Here is a 20199-nt window from a genome sequence, read left to right on the forward strand (position 1 = left end):
ACTAGTGAGCTCTGAGTAAGGCATGATACGAAAACGATTCGCTACATAGAGGTAGAATAAGCCTTGGATACTACAAGTATTAGAAATTGTCACAAAAAGTAGACCACTCCTTATGGGCAGCATTAACCTCACCTATATCTCGTGACAGAAATGCATCGAAAGCGAGGTCTGTAACTCTCAATGCGAAGGCAAGATCAACATGATGGCCTACCGCACGCTCTGGAGACTGCGCGTAGTCGGCCGTCCCGGGATTCTGACAACCATACAATGTCTGGCATCAATGGAAGATGAGAAATTCAATCGTAGCTGATTGTCTTAGCTCGTAGACCACTCTTTATGCGTAGCCACGGACATGCTAAATGCTTACCTTGGGGTTGTGGGCCGATCATACCTACTTATGCGGTTGTCAGCGAATAGTTCTCTTGGCACTCAACGAGAGCGGGCCGCAAATGGCGGCAATCAGATATCGCCTCACGACTCCGAGATGTTGCTACTCCGGGCTACTAGTACGTAGCATGCGCAACAAGATCATTGTACCGACTTCTAGTCTGACGTGACCGAGGTTATTAGATCGCGCCTCAATCTTTGTTTTCGACAATACCGTCCGAATATGTCTATGGAAGTCATGTGAATAGCTCTTCGATTCTCCGGTTGCTTGGGCTGGCAACCTTTACTACGTTATTTCACGAGAGCTGGAAGTTTGTCCACAAAAGATATCACCTCAGTTTCGGTTTCAGAGCTAATTAAATCACTACCAGTAATCAGGGTGCTTTCTTTGAACAATGAGAAATTAGTTGGGACTTTGGGTCCATCTGCTTATCATGCAGCATGTCCAGAGCAAACAAACTCGGCAAGTCTCCGCCGTGCTCTGCGGGGCATCGTTAGGATGCGGGGAGCATCAAATTCGACATAGGCTCCGTTTCGGTCCCTATTAAATGACTTCGAGTGCATGTGTTTCTTTGAGATTGAGATGGTCAAGAATTCTTCATTGCTCGTCCCAATCGGCCATCCCTTCATCTTCCAACAGCTCAAGCGACAAATTCATATCAACCCCTTGACTACATCACCTGCCTAACTCCCCGTTGCGAGAACTGACTCTTCAGCCTTGATCGAATACTGAAGATGAGCGCGGGCCGTATCATAAACGTAGTAGGCTGCCACGCGGAGGGTGAAGTCGGCGATGTAATCACCGGCGGCGTTCTAGATGTGCCCGCGCCAAGCATGTGGCACAAATTACAGCACTTTCTGACGCATAAGGACGACCTGCGTCAGCTACTATTGAATGAGCCAAGAGGCAGATCGCCAAAGAACACGAACTTGATCCTCCCGCCTTGCAATCCCGAAGCCGCTGCAGGATTCCTGATTATGGAAAGCGAAGAGTACGCGCCGATGTCCGGATCCAACACCATCTGTACGGCTACGGTACTCTTGCAGACAGGAATGATCCCCATGCAAGAACCAATCACCAAATTCTCTCTCGATACGGCGGCTGGCCTCGTCAGCATCACTGCGGAGTGCCAAGGTGGTAAATGCAAATCCGTGGCGTTTGAGAATGTGCCCGCATTCGTCGACCGGTTCGATCTGCAGGTTGACGTCCCGGGGGTCGGTACCGTCTCCGCCGACATTGTCTGGGGCGGAATGTGGTACGCTATTGTGGACGCGGCGTCGGTCGGGATGGCCATCGAACCGAGCAAGGGCGCGAAGCTCGTGGAGCTTGGCGAAAGGATCAAATCAGCTTTGAAAGCTGCCTACACACCTCATCACCCGGAGAACTCAGAAATCAAGGGCATCTCGGTCCTCGAATTTACGGAGCCGCTTCACCAAGACGCCGTTGGGAAAATTGCCAAGAATACTGTTGTGGTGTCTCCCGGGCGTCTTGATCGTAGCCCGTGTGGTACCGGTACCAGTGCGCGCATGGCTCTGCTGCATGCCAAGGGCCAGCTCGCAGTTGGCGAATACTTCAAGCACACTAGTGTCATTGACACAGCGTTCGAGTGCTGCATCTCCCGGACTGTAAAAGTCGGAGATATCGATGCTATCGTACCGACTATCAAGGGAAGAGCATGGATTACTAGCTACAAGCAGGTCATTTTGGATGCTGAAGACCCTTTTCCTACCGGATTCAGAGTGGGGGACCAATGGCATGTCCCTAATAACGAGTCCTAGGGTAGGTTGTCATAGCTGAGCCACCGAAGCGAAAACATCTGGACTTTCTGAGTCAGCTATAGAGAGAGGAATAGAATGAGTCCAATCTACCCTTGGCAGAGCTTCCACACGTGAGTCCTAGTCTTGTGTCCCTTGTTGCTAGCTTCTAATAGCCCCGGCCCCGCCACCGGGTGTATGTTCCTTGATGATTGCGGCGGCAGAGGTTGAGACTGAAATTGAGAGTCCGTGTCCCGAGACTGTCAAGCAACGTGTGGGTTTATGAATAAAGAATAGACTCAAGTCAACGTGAGCCCCTACGATTGTGTACTAGTCCATTGCGCCATGTTGCTTCCAAAAGCTTGAGATCCCGAGCCGAATGGTAAGTTATCCCCCAGCCGAACCGAAGAGATTGCGGGGGACTTGAGACTATCCGTACGGAGTATTACCTCTCATCCATACCCCCACTCCGGGGAACGGGGTGGCCCATGTCTACCCCGGATTTCAATTCCGGCTAACATCTTCAACAATGCTCACGATATTGAAATATCAAGGCTCTCAATCGCGTCCGCTTTCACAGCATCCATGTCTCTCATCCCCAATCACCATCAAGACAATATTGGGTGCATCAAATACCCCTGCAGTTGCGACTGTTGCTCGCAGTCGTAACCCGTAGGTTTCTTCATCTTCTTCACCAACACCATAGGCCACCATAACAAACCTCAAGCCCCCATACTCGATAAGCCTTCAAGATGTCTTCACCTCGTCACCCGGGAAGCAGTGGCGACTCGAAACACGACAGTCAGATTGAGCATTTCGAAACCCTCGGCAAGCCGGGCTTGCAGCACAATCACGACGGTCACGTTGAGGGCAACGCACTTCTCATCAACCGAGATGGAGAGGTTCGTAAGATCCCGGTTCCATCCTCAGATCCGAATGATCCCCTCCGCTTCAGACCTTGGGAGAAGTACGGCATTGTCTTTTGCTGCTGCTGGTTCTCTAGCATGGGCTTGTCGATTGCAAGTGGCCTTGGTGCAATTTTGCATGAATTCTTCGCGATGTATGGCCCTCAGGGATATTCTTCCGAAGATATTGTTCTCTTAATTACCATCCCAACCTTGTGCATTGGTCTCGGTAAGCTCATATCTGCGGCCATATCTGCTGCTGAGCATCCTTTGAGTAGTTGGGAACCTAACAACGGCATTCGACTAGGCAACTACATCATTCTTCCTCTCGCCCTGGCATATGGTCGACGCCCGGTATTCTTAGGATTCATGGTTATCCTGCTGATAGCAACTATCGCTGCCGCTTTGCAAAATAGCTATAATGGACATCTTGCTGCCCGGGTGGTTCAAGGCTTGGCCACGGGTGCCTCGGAGTCGCTTCTCCCGCTGATGCTCACTGAAGTAACCTTTCTCCATGAGCGCTCTAAGATCTTTGGCCTTTACTGGATGGCACAAAACGCGATATCCTCAACTATCAACTTAACCTCGTCATACTTGAACCATGACCTGGGATGGCGTTGGTATTACTGGGTCTTCGTAATCACTGTTGCCGTCGGACTGGTCATTGCGTTCTTTTTCGCTTTCGAGACACAATTCACTCGCCAGCCCGAGTCGCTGGATGGACAAGTCGTAATCACGGACGAATTTGGTGTCACTCGTGTCATTCCCGACTCCGAAGCCCAGGCGTACCTTGAGGAGATGGACCGGTCTGGCCTCACGGTTCCGGGAGCCAATCAAGCGACTGATTCCTTCGAGAAAAAGTCGTTTTTGCAGCGCATCAAACCTTGGTCAACACCACATCCCCAGCCGATGCGGGTTATGGTCTTGAGTTGGAAGCACATGGCGGAATCATTCTCGTCCCCGGGGATAATTTATGCAGTGCTGACATCTTCAATTGCTCTTGGCTGCGGTGTTGGCATGTCACTAACCTACAACACTGTTCTGGTGACGAACTATCACTGGAAGTCGGAGGATGTTGGGCTGATCAATGTTGGCGGCGTCATTGGCGCCGTTCTCGGAATGTTGTTCTGCACATTCGTCGGCAATCCCTTGGTCATATACCTCGCGCGCCGGAATCGAGGCGTACACATCCCCGAACACCACTTGGTCGTGTTGGTCTTGCCTGCTATCGTCGGTGTCGGAATGCTATTATTCTATGGCTACACGGCATCAGGAGGCTACACATGGTGGGGTCCTTACATTGGATGGACCATCTTCCAGTATTCCTTTACCTCCGTTCTTATCATTTCCACCAGCTTTGCATCTGAAGCCGCACCTAAACACCCCGGGCCGGCACTGGTCGTGGTGGTGGGAACGAAGAATGTGGTCTCTTTCGGTGTGACGTATGGATTGACTCCCATGGTTGAGAAATGGGGCTATCAGACCGCTTTTGGTGTGTTGGCCGGTATTTTTGGCTTCATTTTTCTACTCGGTGTTCCTGTATACCTCCTTAATCCGAGATGGCGTGCTTACATGTCGGAAAGAGAAAGCAGAACCTAGAACCGTGTCGGTGCTTGAGATAACCCATGGCTTCGTGTGTAGCTCAGCTATCTTAACGAGGGGTCAGTGGGGCCAGAACGACGCAGCCAAATTCAGTAGAAAACGCAATTCAAGACAATGGATAATTGAGAGACTGCCTCTGTGGAATTCTATTATCTCGAAGCCAAGTGCCCAGACAGAGTGCCTAGGAATTTCACAGACGCCAGTCATACAGTCAGTGGTCCACCTAACCATAACTATTAACTCTTTAGCGCGGGCCTACATCGTAGGACTTTGATTCATAACGAATACAAGACGCAGTTAATGTTTTGGCCAAAGTCTCGTGTTTGGGTCGCTGCCCGCACACTGACATTCCAGTCCGCTGCGGCTGGCGATCTCGGTTCGGCTTGGCTCTTCAGCATCATCGTACCGCGAGTTCCCGAGCCGAAAGGTCCACCACGCCTCCATCCCTTGTGCACCATGGAACATCGGCCGAAAAGTGACATAATGCGAATATAAATGCTCGCCTTCACAGTAGGAGCTAATCTCGTGCAACACACTTCTGGGTTCAAACATCCAACTTCTTCGCGGTGTTCACAATGAGTCGTGGGTGAGAGTGGTCCGCACCGAACCCTACGCTCGGCAAGGGTAGAGACGCCAGAGGCCACTCGGACCGAATATTTTCAGCATGGTTTCTCGGGCTTTAGGATAGCTGATAACAAGGACTCATAATTGTTTGAACTGTCGAGCTTTGCCTGGATTTTTAATCAATTTCGGGGAACACAGCGAGACACGTTGAGTGAGTCGCAAAACGAAGTTGCCGAGGTGGTGGGCCTCAACCCATAAGTCACATGACCCACGCGATGCGAGCTCCTGCCCAGAACGCGTCGGCGCGTATCAATCGTAATTGCCTAGCACGACCCAGGTACTTCCCAATTGGGACGTCATCGATCTCAACCTCAACCACCGCCCGCGAAGGAATTGCGCCGTCCATTCCAATTTTACGGAGAAGACTTGGTGTTGATTCTACTCGAGCCTCCATTGTTACCGAAGATGGATGACGACTTTGGCTTCGACTCGGCCGATGAAGCCGATCTCCTCGCCGTGGTGGACGCTGCTCCCTCTGGAGCTAAGCGAATCAATGAGGATACTGACCAAAGTAAAGATTCAGGACAGAAACGACAGAAAACTTCCTCTGGTCACTCGGAACTGGCCCGCAGAGTCTTGCGAGAACGATTCGGCCTGGAAAGCTTTCGTCTGGAGCAGGAAGCAGCTATCAATCGCATCATCAGTGGCGACAGCGCTGTTGTAGTGTTTCCCACTGGCGGAGGCAAGAGCCTGTGTTACCAGGTACGAGAAGCTCTGCCCATGACAGCAACATATAACTAACACGAAAAGGTCCCTGCCGTGGCTATAAAGGAGCTCGACAAGGAAACCAAATCCCGCAGCCCAGAAGAAAGTGGTGTCGCGGTCGTCATTTCTCCCCTCATAGCATTGATGAAGGACCAAGTCGATGCTCTGCGCCGCCGAGGCATCTCTGCAGCCGTTCTAGATTCGACGCAAAGTCGCGAAGAGTTCGTCGACATACATAGCAAGTTAGCTTGTGGCAAACTCGATCTTCTGTACTGCGCACCAGAGCGGCTCAACAATGAAGGCTTTCTTGCATCCCTCAAGTCTATCCGTGGTGGCATTCGCTTGTTAGCGATTGATGAAGCGCATTGCATTTCAGAGGTGTGTCTACTATCGCTATGCGTCCAATACTTATGCGAATCCCTTCGTCTGACATAACTGCAGTGGGGCCACTCTTTCCGCCCAGACTACCTCAAAAGTCGGTTCCCAATACGGTTCCTCTTTCTGCTTCTACTAAAAAAGAGTTTGTAGTCGCTCGTTTCGCAAAAGAAGCCAACGTGGACAGAGTCATCTGCCTTACGGCGACCGCCACAGCAGCCGTTGCTAAAGACATCCGAGCTACTTTCGACATTCCGCCCGAGGGTCTTTTCGTGACGAGCATGTACCGATCAAAGTCAGTCAAGACAACAACAGTCCCTTTTTCTATCAAGGCCATGCTAATGTTTCCTAGTCTTCGCCTTTTGGTCGAGCCTATCACTGCAGACGACGACCAAGTCGCGATATGCACTAAATTCCTGAAGAAACACCCCGGGCCATCCATCATATATGTCACGACCCATGCGGTAGGGTTCTATTCACTTTCCATCCACCTTCCAATGGAACTTTCAATGTTGCTAATCCATGTACGAAAAGGCTGCAGAAACCCTAGCCGGTGAACTATCTAAAAAGAACTTCAACGCTCGCGCATATCATGGAGGATTAAACGCGGATGTACGCGGTGGAATACAAGACACGTTTCTCAAGAGTGAAAACATGATCGTGAGTGAGCCAGACGCCCTTTCACGGAATGAGTTTCTGACATGATGAAATGCAATCAGATTGTAGGCACGATTGCCTTCGGCATGGGTATCGACAAGGAGAATGTGCGGACCATTATCCATTTCGATCTCCCAGGCAGCCTCGAAGCATACAGCCAGCAGATTGGAAGAGCCGGGCGAGACGGCAAACCAAGTACGTGCATGCTCTATCTTTCTGATAAGGACTTCTTCGTCAGAAATGTTTTTATCCACGGCGAACGACCGTCTATGCTGGCTCTACGAACACTATTCGAAGAGATCTGCAGTAAGGAAAACTGTCAGCTGAAACCCGGTGAACCGTTCTCCGTGGCTCTTACATCTCAATCACGACGGGTAGATATTAGGGTTTGTCGGGTCCATTTCCCCTCCCTTGTGCCGACATTCCTGATAATTCATGGTCCATAGGAGACTCAACTTTCCATCATCTACGCCTACCTAGAACTAAAATTCGGTCTTCTTCGGGCTAGTACTCCTCAGTACTCCGAATACAAGTATCAGGTGCTACAGAATCGTACTTTAGAGACCGACGGCTCACCAGCATCGAAGTACATCCTTTCCCACTCCAGAAAAGCGCAAACCTGGACCAACATTGATGTTGACGTTCCTGCTGGAAACTGCGGAGTTAGCCGCGCTGATCTTACGCGCAAGTTAGACTCGTGGGCCGAGTCTGGTGCCATCAAGCTCAACAAGAGCGGTGTTCAGAAGGTCTTCCGCGTCAGCAAGAAACTTCCAAGCAAGCAAGCCGACATCGACGAGATCATTGACAATATTAACAAGGAGATTGTGAAGAAGGAGAAGCAGGATTTGCAGCGCGTTCAGGATCTGGTCAACCTGCTGACAGACAGCAGCTGCCTTACCCGTGGACTGGCAGCTTACTTTGCGGATACAACTCACTCATCCGTTAAGGAATGTGGCCACTGTACCTGGTGCGAAACACATCAACAAGTCAAGCTACCAGAGTTCGCCCCCAAACCTTTGGATGAAAAGGCTATTAGAAAGGTACTGGCTGTCTGCAAAGAAGCCTGTCAACAGGAGGCGAGCAAGGCCAAAGGTGGTAAACCGAAGACCACAGCCCTTCAGACTAGACAGGCTCTGGCCAACAGCACAGCCAAATACGATGCCCGATTCATGGCTTGCGTGGCTTTCGGGATCAGGACACCCCGAGTCAGTAGCATGAGCCTGCACAATAATAAAGCTGTGTTTGAGACAATGAGCACATGCAACTTCAACGTAAGTACATCCAGGAAAGGGAAGAGGTGTTGTTTTCTGTGAATATTGGACTGACCTTTTGAACAGGATCTCGTCGAGAAATTCGAAGAGATGATGGAATGGAAGAAATAATAGGGCTTCTAGGTCTCAGTCAATGAAATCACTATCATGCAAAGCGCGAGTACAGGTGGAATACATGAGCTAGCGGTATCATTCCCGCCTATGTGGTTACTTTTCAAGCTACGCACTTGTATGTGAATACTTGGTTTTTATTGCGAAACTTTGGCAAATGAGTACTGGGCTAAAATGCTATATCGAGAACTCAAAGAAGTTGATCGCGCTGAACTTGTACGATAAGCGTCTGTTGAGTGGGTTTAAAGACAAACAATCGCCTCTTCGATAGTCGAACCCGAAACGGAATCTTCCGCTACATTTGACGTTGATGTTTTTTGGACTCGAGGTACCAAGCCATCAAGTACAGCCAGTCGATTGCCTCGGCTAAGTACCCTTTTTCGATGGAATCTTCATCTCGTCCATCGAAGTCGACTTGCTCCTCTCCGTCCCTTTCCTCCCACTTATCACTCACAAATACTTGCAAGTCACGATATTTGCCTGTCTTCTTGAGTCTTCGAAGATGTTCCTCCGAACAATAATGTTCAAAATCGTCCAAGTGGTAGCGCCACCCTCTGGCTATAATACGCAACTTTTGTAAAGATTTCAGGAGCTGTCGTAAAGTATTTTCTGCCTGCGTGCCGACATCCTGCAACCTCGTCATGAAGTTGTCTAGGTTACACAGCTTGTGAAATTGCAGACTCGCGGCTTCTCCAGGTAATCGACGAGGGAGTATGACGCTCAGAGATTTAAGCGTTTCTTTGTGTTCGGGCCAGCGCATTGATCATGCCCACCATATAGTCGACACTCGTGTCAGATGGATCATGATCTAAATGAAACAAGTGCTTTGGCTTCGAAATCATTTCAGTGAGGCCAGGTTGCATGAGCAAAGTTTGCCGGATGGAGAGGCTGGTGAGCTTTTCCCAAGTGTGCGATCCGTCGAACCATGCGGTGTTGAAGTTGTGTATTTTGAGAGACCTTAGCTTGGGAGCAATCTTCGAAATGGATGCCACAAACTCCATCGGAAACTGACCCCTGTGATATGTACGTTTAATGTACAGCGTATCCAAGTTCGGAAAGATGTCGTCCTCTGTTCCAAAAAACTTGCCCGAAACATCATGGCTGTCATGGTACTCATTCCAGATGTACTGGATCTCGAGTTTTCGGAGAAATTTGCCAATGAGAGGAACCGTCATGGAAATTATGTTGATATGGCTGCTATCTTCCTATCTGGGGGGATAAATCTTGAGCCCCATCTTCCCGAATGTGTCGTTGATGAGCGAGATATTCCCTTCTGACAATCTCATATCGCCGTAATGAGGAAACTGTTCTAGGGAATAGATGGGTATACAGACGCGTCGCACATGCTGTGTGCAATCTGGACGTGAGGCCCAACCTCTGATAAGAGACATGCGGTAGTTGTGTCTGGGTTCTGTCAGCTCGACGTAGTTGAATAAATTTCGTCCGACAAGCTGTTTGAATTCTCGGCATGTCCTACTAAGTGCTCCTAAATCCGACAATTCTTCCTTGAAACCGTCATCTGGGTAGTCCAGGTGCGAATACGATGGATCAGACGAAAGAGTCGAAAGCTGATCAAAGATATGCTGAATGAGCTCCGCCGGTAGTTTGGTAACCCCCCCATTGTTTCTTTTGTGAAGATACTTTCTCATATGCGAAAGGCCTTGCGTGGAAGTAAGTTCTGTCGTGAAGTTCAGTATTGATTGAAGGCAAAAAGTCGGTCAAAGCAGCCGGAGGAGATGTTTCTCGAAGAAAATCATAGATCATCTCTGCCATCTAGAACATGTCTTCAGAAAACTATGTTATGCGGTCCACCCATACAAACTTGGCTTATGTTTGAGTCACACAGGTTTTCACATACAATCAGTAACCTTTGTAGTCTTCTACTCTTCAAGGTCCCCGACTTTAATGACGGACTACTTATAAGGTAGCCTACAGGCTACTAATACCCATACAGTGACTTACTTACGTCTAGCTGTTCGGCCTTGTCTAGATACTCTTTACCTTTTATGATTCGCTCACATTGTGTCGTCGACAGAATCATTACCAAAACATCCACTCGCTGCCGTCCGGGAAGTTCTTTCGTTGATTATACCTCAAAACTGACCGTCCCGTTCTCTGGTAGCGAGCTCTCAAGTTGATATTAGTGATTTTCATCAGTAGTCTGCACAGTCCCAGGCGTTGGATTGGACGTGTTACTTGTGGATGTTTGTTTTGGTCCGTTATCAAGATATCTCATCATCACGTAGGATTAGTCCCCCTAATGAAGCGCTGCGGAAATAATCGGTGGACCTTGCACAAGTGCATTGTATTCAGGACTTCAGGTGTGAAATTAGGTACTTTACGGATGGCAGATTCCATTCTCATTGCATCAGTCTCCAAACTCTCTGCACGTCCATCCTGTGATCTCGATACTTGCCCATTCTCATTCCGTTGTGGATTGTCTGCCCATCGAGAACAGTCAATAAGCGACATCTGTCTTGACCAGAGAAGTCTTTCTCTACTCCATCTCCTCAGTCCCCTCAGCCTCCAAGGATCTTCCGCCCTTCTTCTTGCCACCACCACCACCACTCAGCGCCTGTACCCTCTAGTCAGCAATTAACCTTCCTTAGTATTTTACCAGATATACTCACGGCCTGCTTATTCTTCTTGTTCTGCTGCTCTCCACCCTTGAATTCGCCAGAGAGCTTATTAAGAGTAGCCTTGTCTTGCTTAGAATTATTGCCCTTCAGACTCTTGGCTTGCTTTGACTCCTTGGCCTGAGCTCCTTGGACCTAGAAACGAACGGTTAGATCCAGAGAGCCTCAAAAACAAATGAGAAGCCGGAGGTGCCATACTTTCTTGAGGCCGTCATTCAGCTTCTTGTTGTTGGGGTCCGCGTTCTTTTGGTTCTTCTCGCGCTGCTTCTGTCCTTTGGCAATGTCCTTGTTGAGCTGACCCGACTGCTTCTTGAAGTCCTTTGTGCCTTCGGCCTTTTGGACCTTCTTGACGTCCTTTTGCTCCTGCTTCTGGATATTAATGTTCTTGTCGATGCCATTGGCTTCTTTCTTTCTCCCCGCCGCGCTGCTCTTCTTAGATGCGCTTTGCGCCCGCTCGGCAAGGGCGTCTGCTGGTGCCGGCACCGGCAGAGCAACGACGAAAGTAAAGAGGAGGAAGAGGGAGAGAATGAGCTGAGGAACGCGCATTTTGGCAGTTGAGTAGTATTAGTAATTGATCTGAATAAGATATTAAAGGTGAGAGCCGTCAAGACTTTAACTGGGTGGAATGAGCCGAGAATAAGATGGTGAATTTCAAAAGCGTTGGTGAGGGCATCTTGGGGTGGTTTATATATACGCTTAGTTTCCAGCCTAATGGTCAACAAAGTCTTTCTTCCGAGTCATCATCCCAACTGTATAGAACATACACTTCGTTCGAGGGATGTGGACGGATCTAGCCACCACACTCTAGCAGCGTTCTTCTGCCCTAAGTCGTGATGCTTTCGTGATCGTTTCGCCCTGTGGTGAAGGAAGGTTTTCTGGTGTCGCACATAAGGGCTATTACGCCCGCGAATCATCTGAAGTCAAATGATTTTGACAAGTGACAAGCTTTTGGGTGGAGTCGAAACGAAGAAAGTTTAGCCGCACAAGTGTTTTGGGCTGAACCTAGATGCCAAGACCTTTTGCTCTTTTTGAATTTTCGGGTCACATTCCACATTAGATGCCAAGATAGATCGAACTCATCTACAAGTTACGTTTTAGCGCGAAAACCGTCGAGTTAGACGCGAAGACGAAAGAGGAAAGGGCATGGAAAGAGCGATCCATGTAGAGAGATGGCACATGTATCTTCCAAGTTCCAAGTCCTAGATCGAACATGTCGTACTTCACGCTCATTCAGCGACTACGTCTGACTCACAGCGCGTCTCTCATTGGATTCATACATGACCTGCCCAGCGACCGTTTTGGGAAATGTTGGGAGTCAGAATGCGCGCAAGACGAAGGATGCATGAAGCCAGAACCGATCCAGCCCTGTTACCGACTGCTTCTGCCTCTCAAGTCCACCGGTGGTCTGAGCATCCAACTGATACGATCTTTACGATCATGGAAGTTGAAGACAGAACCTGTGTCTTCCCTTGTTCGCCTCGCTCGCCGCGTTACTACCTTTAGGTCCGACTTTAGGCTTGCGTCGCATGTCTCTGCCAGCCCAGATTGAGGAGAGTAGCACTAGACTGCTTACTATAGCCCTGAGATCAAAAGGCAGAAGAAGTGAGGCCACGTTTATCCAGCTTCCGGCAACCCATGTCGATGATGCTTGCTCGTCCCCGTCCCGCCTTGTTAGGCGCGGGCGGCGGGGCCGGCCTCCGCGTTTTTTCCGCACTGCCGCTTTCCTGCGCTACCCAGGTGGAGTAGAAGAAAGTTTAAGCTCCCTTGACATGCGGTAACTTGCTCGAAACTCCTGACTAGCGCCGGAATACTTAAGCTTCTTTTTCATCTTTGTTTTAGCACCGTAGGAGGCTTAAAGTCAGCTGATGAGTTATTCCACAAAACATATTGATGGAAAGAACAAGTAATTTGAATGAGGTTAAAGTCCGACGGTGACTTCTTGAGGGTTTGACCGCTGGGGAACCCCTGCGTCGATCATAGATCATCGTCTGAAGACGGTCTTCTTAGAGGATGTGCGATAAGATCTTCCTCGTCCAAAAGCACTGCCAAGAAGTTCATCGCCAAGAGATGCCTTCAGTACAGCCAGCGAACACTGTCTGAGCGGCGGACACCATCGCGCATCACAGACACCGCTGAATTCGTGCTCACATCACATTCAGCATTTGAGGTTCATTGGGGAATGGGGATCCATTATCTACGTTAGCTTGCCTCCAGAACTTTTGTTGACGGGTTGATAACCTTCTCATCTCTCATGGGCTATCCCAATCGCACGCCTAAGGAAGGTTGGGTTTAGGGCAGACCCGGCACTAGCCAGAGCTTATTAACGACGTTTGAGTCTCAGGACATCGGCACACCGACTTGCCGCGGCTGTCCGACGCTTAATATTTTGAACGCGACGAGGCGAGCAGAATTTGAGGCTTGCACACGGATCACCCTACCGCTTTCGGCTTGACGCGTGGTCGGGATCCGCCAAGCTGGTCCTCCAACCCATTGAGCCCAGGCCACGTCGATCATATGCCGGCTGTACCTACCTATCGGTAGATGTCTTGCGGAGATCGCCTCCGGTGGGATGGTGTGGAATAACACATCACCAAGCTGAGACACGTTATGCCTCGCCGACTCAAGCAACTCACGGAAGATTCCATCTAAATCGATCCTTCGTTGTCGTTTTCGCAGGACGATAGCAAAGCTCCCCACTATCTTTACCGCTACTACCTGGATGAGGAGAGGCAACTTGGCTAAAACCATTGAGGCTATGTTCTATGAGAGGTGAAGTAATTAGATCTGCCGTATCTATACCATGGTTACGCATGAGACCGTCGGCCTCTAGAAGCCACGACAGATAATACACGAAATAGACGCATAAATTCGTCTGCAGACATGGCGTAGCAGGAGGAAGGTTGTCGCAACGAACTAACGACTTACGCAGCTATCTATAAGATTAAACCCCGGCAAGGGGCTTAGGCTTGGTACTCAGAAGTAACGGACAACGTTTGGAGGGAATCTATCTTTGAGCGTTGTTAGACATCCACATGAATCCATTCTGAACCTGTAGTTAATGATGACATGTAATCAGCAGGCTACAAGAAAGTATGAGCAATATCATCTATACTCATGATGATTGATGTTCATGTGTTAGCAAGGCAAGAATGTCTGTTCTCGATACACGCAACGTGGTAATTAATGGCTGGTATGCCAGTGTCAAGTACTGGTCAATTCCTCGAGTTCATCGACATCGTAGAAAAGACCAATACCGGAGTGAGGGACTGACGAAACTTCGCTTGCCCTGGTTTTGTATGAGTGAATTGGGGGAAGGCAATCCCGCCCACTCTGGCTACCTACGCAAGCTTTGTAATCCTCTGGAATTCTTTCGAGCAGAGATCCGCTCCAAGATCTACATCAGCCTTTCCATCAAAATTTCGCATGACTAAATTGCTAAATATCATGGCTTCAGCCAACAACTGCCCTTTCGGCTCGGTTCGGCCCCATCAACCATCTCTCTATGGCTGCAAATTTGGAGGCAGGCCGGGATATCCGCAACTCGGAAAGTCCGCTTCTAAGTAAGGCGGGGAAGTGGGAACGCGGGGCAGGCAAGTGAGTGAATTCACCAGTCGATGCTACTTCGGCTCAACCCAGACTGGGGTGCCATGGAAATGTTTGGTAAATAAAGGAGGCGGCAGTTGCACGTCCATCATGAACTCAATAACTGTCAAAGTCAAAGGAACCTTTTCTCGGCCCTGAAAATGCAGTTCATGCATTTCATTCCCTTCGTTTTATGCCCCTTAGGTGCCCTGGGCTCTCTAGCAAACACGTCTTACACCAACCCGATCATTCCAGGATGGCACTCGGATCCTAGTTGTACTTTCGTTCCTGAGTGGAATCAGACTCTGTTCTGCACGACGTCGTCGTTCATAACCTTTCCGGGAAATCCTGTTTACGCCAGTAAAGATCTTCTGAACTGGAGACTTGCAAGCAATGCAGTCAATCGGGTGTCGCAATTCCCACTGATTCGCAATGGAAGCCAAGGTGAAGATCTTGGCATGTTTGCTAGTACCCTCCGATTCAACAATGGCACATTCTACCTAATCTCAACTTGGGTCAGTGCCCAGCTTGGAGGACCAAAGTTTGTCATATTCACGACGAAGGACCCATTTGACGACCTGTCATGGTCTGACGCAATTTGGCCAGAAACACCTGGCGACACAATCGATCCCGACATTTTCTTCGATGACGATGGCTCCGTCGTTGTTGCTTCTTCCGGAACACCCATCAAAGCAACCTACCTGGATCTCTCCTCTGGCAATACCAGTGAGCCCTGGGATCTCTGGAATGGTACTGGGGGTGCAAATGCCGAAGGCCCCCACATCTACAGGAAGGATGAATATTACTACTTGTTGATTGCTGAAGGTGGCACTCAGCTGAATCATTCGGCAACTGTCGCACGATCTAAAAGCATCAAAGGGCCTTGGGAAGCGGTACCTCAAAACCCACTCGTTTCCAACAGAGGCACCAATGAATACTTCCAGACTGTTGGCCACGCTGATCTTTTCCAAGACTCAGTCGGAAATTGGTGGGGTGTTGCGCTATCTACTCGCGGAGGACCGGATCTTTACAACAGCCTCAACTATCCTATGGGCAGAGAGACCGTCCTGTTCCCGGTATCTTGGCCGGCGGGTGGTTGGCCTATCGCAGATAAAGTTCGCGGGAACATGAGTGGGCCATTGCCCGACAAATCTTTCGTTGAACCAGGAGTTGGACCTTTTGTCGGCAAAGCAGATGTGGAAGATTTCGAGTCGGGGTCTACTATTCCGTCACATTGGATTTCTTGGAGAGCACCTTTCAATGCCTCGTCGCTCACCGTTTCTCCCCAAGGTCACGAAGGGACTCTTCAGATGACTGCCTCCCGCGCTAATCTCACAAGAGATGCAAACTTCAACGTCACCACTGAGGGCGTCACTTCTGTCTTTCGACGGCAGGAACATACCTTTTTCGAATTTTCCGTTGATATTGAGTTGGGCTTTGGGAAGTCTGCTGGTGACGAAGTCGGGATTTCAAACTATGTCAACCCTAATCAGCATGTTGATCTTGGTATCATTTATCAGGCTGCTGAGTCCAACGAGGGAGATAAGCTCGAGCCTCATTTCCAACTCAGGGCTCGTTCTATCAACAACTCTACAGCTCCTGATCCACGAGTCTTGCCTATTCCACAAGAAATGTTGGGCCGAGCTATCCGGGTTCGGATTTCTCCGAGAAACGAGACTCACAACGAGTTTTTTGTGAGCTCGGTAGATCAGGCTGGCTCTGAGCAGTCACTCTGGGTTTTCAACAACGCGTTGTTGGCAGGAGATGGAGCTACTACAGGTGGACTGCTTGGCATCTTTGCTACTACTAATGGTGGAAATGGTTCATTTAACGGCTACGTGGGAAGATGGAGGTACGAGCCAATCAGTCAGAAGTTGGATTATAATGTCACTATTCCAACACTAACTAAATAATAGCAGACATGGCTATGTTCCATTCCTGCGCTTTTGTATGTAAAATTACATCAATGTTTCTCCATGTACCATAGTCTCTGTCTAGAAAAAGAACTTGTCGCGTGTGAAAGGAAGACAGATTGGGCTATCAGAGTTAATAATTTACATCAAGTAAGGTGTCAAAGAAAGAGTATTATTGGCTAAGAACATCCCAAGCACAAATGGTGCTTACAGTCGCACCCTGCCGACCCAATTTACTTGTCCAGTCATATATACTATAAGCCGTCACAAATACGACGACCTCTCCGCATACTTAAGCTTGGTCAAGCTGCGAAGTTTATACGGATACGTTGGTATTTACTCGCGTAGTGACAACTTGAGGTTAAGATTCGGCTTCTCCCAGAGAGTAAAACCTCTCTGAGTTGTGATCCAATTCTGAATGTCGGATTGCGGCTTGAAGTCAAAGTTCCAAAGTATGTGAGCAAGGATCATTCGCATCTCTGTCCAGGCAAGGCTAGATTTTGGAATTATTACATAGGTATCTGAGACATTCAAAGAGAACTTTCTCCCAAGGCAATCCCTTGGGCCAAAACTGGATGGCTTTGATACGGCTTTGCCATCTTGGGTGAACTCTGCTGGAGTTGACCTCAACCATTGCTCGGAATAAAGCTCTTCAACACGATGGAAGCTCAGCCGGTGGTTTGTTAGCTGCCCACATATTAATGGTCAAAAAGGTGTGCGGTGGCACAAAATTGCCCGCAGCATAGCTCCCTTCGTCTCTGCTAACCGCTTGAGAACACGAAAGTGCAAGGGTTCGAAAACACGAGGATGTGTGAATGAGATCGCTCAATCACTCACTGCTTGAGCTAAGTTTGAGATTTGTAGCCAACGTGGGGAAATGTCATGCAGTAAAATTGGTACGTTCAGAGAAAGTGCCACTGCCCCCAAAGTCTTACGACCCTGACTGGCTAGGAAAGAAAGGTTCCTGTTCTCGACTCAATGTCGTCCAATAAGACAACAAAGTGCACAGTATTTCAGTGTTGACAGCTGCATCATACCTCAAAATTTAGGTAACCAAAAGCGAATCCTTGGCTGTGACGAAGAAAGCTATCGTTGACCGAGGCCGGCGGCAACATGGATATGGGTTGGGCCGAGGCTCCTGACATGTAGCTCAATTTGTCTGTAAAACTTCCGGGCACGACGCAACATGAGAAGCTAAGTGGCATTAACCTCAACTTCTGAGATTGGTCCCATGAAGATCATGAGGCAAAGTAGGACGGAGATATCGGCGGCCGTCTCAGAGAGGAGTGGCTATTCCTGCATTTTCCCCCTTATATTAAATAAATGAAAATAATTCTCGACGAGATGTGACCATTACAGCAGAATCTCAAATACCCGCGAACTAGTATTAGAAGTTCCCGAAATTGGCAACTCTTTGCACTTTTGATTCTGATCTGCGAGACACGGCTCTCTTCAAGATAATAATGCGATTCTTCAACCCTACAGACAGCAGTGGTTGTTGCCACGCTGGTACTTGTCTCGGTTATAATAAGCATAGAGTCGACGCCCTTTCACCTAATGGCACTAATCATGCTAAGTTGTCAATCTCGCCATCAAGTTTCATTATCAATAATACTGATAGACAGTCAAGCATATCACTGGTGCTCGTTGCATACCATGTCTTTCTTACTAATTTCGGTCTCTCGAATCAGTCAAGTCACTGGTTACATGCAAGTGATCTACTGGAGGGAATGGAGGGCGGACCGCAGACATGCACCTTGTAACTAATGATCAATCCGCATACCCCTCTATTATCAATGCTCGAATCTCACCATAACTCCGTAGTTTTTCAAAGTTGCAGGCACTGCGATGGTAACTCCGGGGAGCTGTCACTTTCGGATACGACGCCCGTGTCTTAGAACAACACTTTCCCCTAGCACGATGATGGCGGGAAGCGTCAGGAGAGGAAGAATGGCACTCGTTGACTGTCGACCCGTCATTCGATGCACACTTCGATGGATGACCTAAATTTCCATTGTTCATAATGTCAAAAGCTGCTGTATTCATTGTCCGTTGTGGATCTCATCCCAATGCACTTCGGGGAAGTCTTCAGAAGGGCTATCCAGAAGAGGCTGATTGACATGACGCAGAACATCGTCAAAAAAGGCTCGGATGAAAGTCCTCGAGATATAGACCATCCTGTTGCCATCAATGGGCCCCTGTATACGTGTCGTGCCGAAAATCTTCCAGAATCCCAGGTCGGACCAGTCAGGATGCAAACTTCCATCCACGGAGAACAGACGCCACCAACCAGTCTGCCAGGCCCGGTAGTTATTCCAGGTGCGATCCGAGTTCGCATTGTGGCCCTGAAAGCCAAGAATCATCGAAGGTTTCTTCAGGTCCGAGTCGGATGTGCTATTTAGTCGACCCCAAAGACCACCATCGACGTTGATGGCGGCTGCCACCGCATCGCTCTCCAGTGCTACGGTAAGAGCAGCAGAGCCTCCTAAAGACACCCCGAACGTGCCAAATTCGTTGATCTTGAAGGGTGCCTTGAGCTCTGCCACAAGTGAGGGGAAGTAATCAATGAAGTGGAGCTGCTGTCTAACCCTGACGGCATGCAAGTCCTCTACCCAGTCAAGCGTGTAATTGCTGAAATTCGGTGGCAGTCCGTAGACGCCCGTGCCGTTAGGATAACGCACAAAGGGCTGCTCGTAAACGTGATCAATTGCGGCAACGACGTATCCTTCGTTTGATACCAAGTTAGCTTGAACAACAACATCTTGAGGGATCGCGAATTTACCATGCGATACCAGGTCAGAGATGATAATGTAGTTACCACCGGTCGGCACACCCCAACCGCCAGGTCCGAAGAGAAGCGTGGGTCCTGTTTCTTCAGCTAGATAAGTCGCATTCAACCGCAGCGTCGACGTTAAGTGAGAGATGTTGTAATTCCACAGATCGGTGTACAGTTTGACAAGCTCGGGCTCGAGGTATGGCTTCGGGCAAGGCTTCTCAACTGCGGTGGGATAGTACAGCGTTACGAGGTATTCCGTAGAAACACCATTTGGCCACACGACGTCGTTCTCGTCTAAGAATGGCACCATAAAGCGCTGGGCACCGACGTTGTACTCGCCCGTAGGATCAGGAAGCGGTTCTCCAAGGATCTTACGCGCCAGCGACACGCAAAACCAGAGCGCGGGAGCTCTTGGAAAATGGACCCTCATGTTACCAATCGGGGATGAAATTCGGTGGTCGTGAAGCGCTAGCAAGGCGACAATTCTCTCAGAGATAAGATACAGAGCTCAAGAGGTTGTGGAAGGCGAGACTTTCCCAACGCGATGTCAGAGTATTTGAGTTTTGATTTTAGTAATAACATCACTTTTCTTGGCACGGCATCTTTGCTTCACGAACCCCTCTCGCGATAGGAAGAAGCCGTTACCAGAAGCATTGCAGCGGCGCAGTCGAATCAGCATGGCTTACGGCTTCTATGAACACTAGCCTTACTAAATCAGGCAGCCGGGAACCTGTTGTGCTGACAAGAATCCATCCATATGTGCAAGGTCGGGCAACTGGCTTTGGGCGTAGCGTGGGGAAATACGTGCGAAGCGCCTTGGCATCTGGAGCGCAGGTAAGCTGACAGGCTACAGCAGGTCGAATAATCTCAAGTCCGATGATCAAGTAACCTTCACTTCAC

The 20199-nt window shown here is 49.2% G+C and overlaps 6 protein-coding genes across 6 annotated transcripts; 4 read left to right on the forward strand and 2 right to left on the reverse strand.

Moving 5' to 3' along the window:
* Positions 1-784: 784 nt before the first annotated feature.
* BDP55DRAFT_676331 (proline racemase) lies at positions 785-2442 on the forward strand. The gene has a single exon (XM_060575810.1). The coding sequence runs from the start codon at positions 1123-1125 to the stop codon at positions 2164-2166; it is 1044 nt and encodes a 347-aa protein (XP_060425290.1). The 5' UTR covers positions 785-1122; the 3' UTR covers positions 2167-2442.
* Positions 2351-4677, forward strand: BDP55DRAFT_753084 (major facilitator superfamily domain-containing protein; the record flags this gene model as incomplete). Its single annotated transcript, XM_060580685.1, has 3 exons — positions 2351-2416; positions 2988-3276; positions 3355-4677. 3 exons carry the CDS (start codon positions 2351-2353, stop codon positions 4644-4646), a joined length of 1647 nt encoding a protein of 548 aa, XP_060425291.1. The 3' UTR covers positions 4647-4677.
* Positions 4678-5678: 1001 nt separating this feature from the next.
* Positions 5679-8392, forward strand: BDP55DRAFT_696908 (RecQ family ATP-dependent DNA helicase; the record flags this gene model as incomplete). The annotated part of the gene is made up of 10 exons (XM_060577624.1): positions 5679-5975; positions 6024-6356; positions 6420-6453; positions 6507-6648; positions 6706-6817; positions 6888-7013; positions 7073-7396; positions 7457-8050; positions 8141-8281; positions 8348-8392. The coding sequence occupies 10 exons, from the start codon at positions 5679-5681 to the stop codon at positions 8390-8392; spliced, it is 2148 nt and encodes a 715-aa protein (XP_060425292.1).
* A 2292-nt stretch (positions 8393-10684) lies between these two features.
* On the reverse strand, positions 10685-11951 carry BDP55DRAFT_676338 (uncharacterized protein). Its single transcript, XM_060575811.1, has 3 exons — positions 11227-11951; positions 11023-11163; positions 10685-10967 (listed from the first exon to the last, which is right to left on the reverse strand). The coding sequence occupies exons 1-3, from the start codon at positions 11572-11574 to the stop codon at positions 10890-10892; spliced, it is 567 nt and encodes a 188-aa protein (XP_060425293.1). The 5' UTR covers positions 11575-11951; the 3' UTR covers positions 10685-10889.
* A 2736-nt stretch (positions 11952-14687) lies between these two features.
* On the forward strand, positions 14688-16648 carry BDP55DRAFT_753098 (glycosyl hydrolase). Its single transcript, XM_060580686.1, has 2 exons — positions 14688-15503; positions 15555-16648. Exons 1-2 carry the CDS (start codon positions 14772-14774, stop codon positions 16521-16523), a joined length of 1701 nt encoding a protein of 566 aa, XP_060425294.1. The 5' UTR covers positions 14688-14771; the 3' UTR covers positions 16524-16648.
* Positions 16649-18362: 1714 nt separating this feature from the next.
* On the reverse strand, positions 18363-19934 carry BDP55DRAFT_676346 (platelet-activating factor acetylhydrolase). Its single transcript, XM_060575812.1, has 2 exons — positions 19306-19934; positions 18363-19248 (listed from the first exon to the last, which is right to left on the reverse strand). Exons 1-2 carry the CDS (start codon positions 19727-19729, stop codon positions 18566-18568), a joined length of 1107 nt encoding a protein of 368 aa, XP_060425295.1. The 5' UTR covers positions 19730-19934; the 3' UTR covers positions 18363-18565.
* Between the last annotated feature and the right edge of the window lie 265 nt (positions 19935-20199).

The sequence above is a fragment of the Colletotrichum godetiae genome (assembly GCF_030913485.1).
Source record: "Colletotrichum godetiae strain CBS 193.32 chromosome Unknown BDP55scaffold_48, whole genome shotgun sequence".
Lineage (NCBI taxonomy): Eukaryota > Fungi > Ascomycota > Sordariomycetes > Glomerellales > Glomerellaceae > Colletotrichum > Colletotrichum godetiae.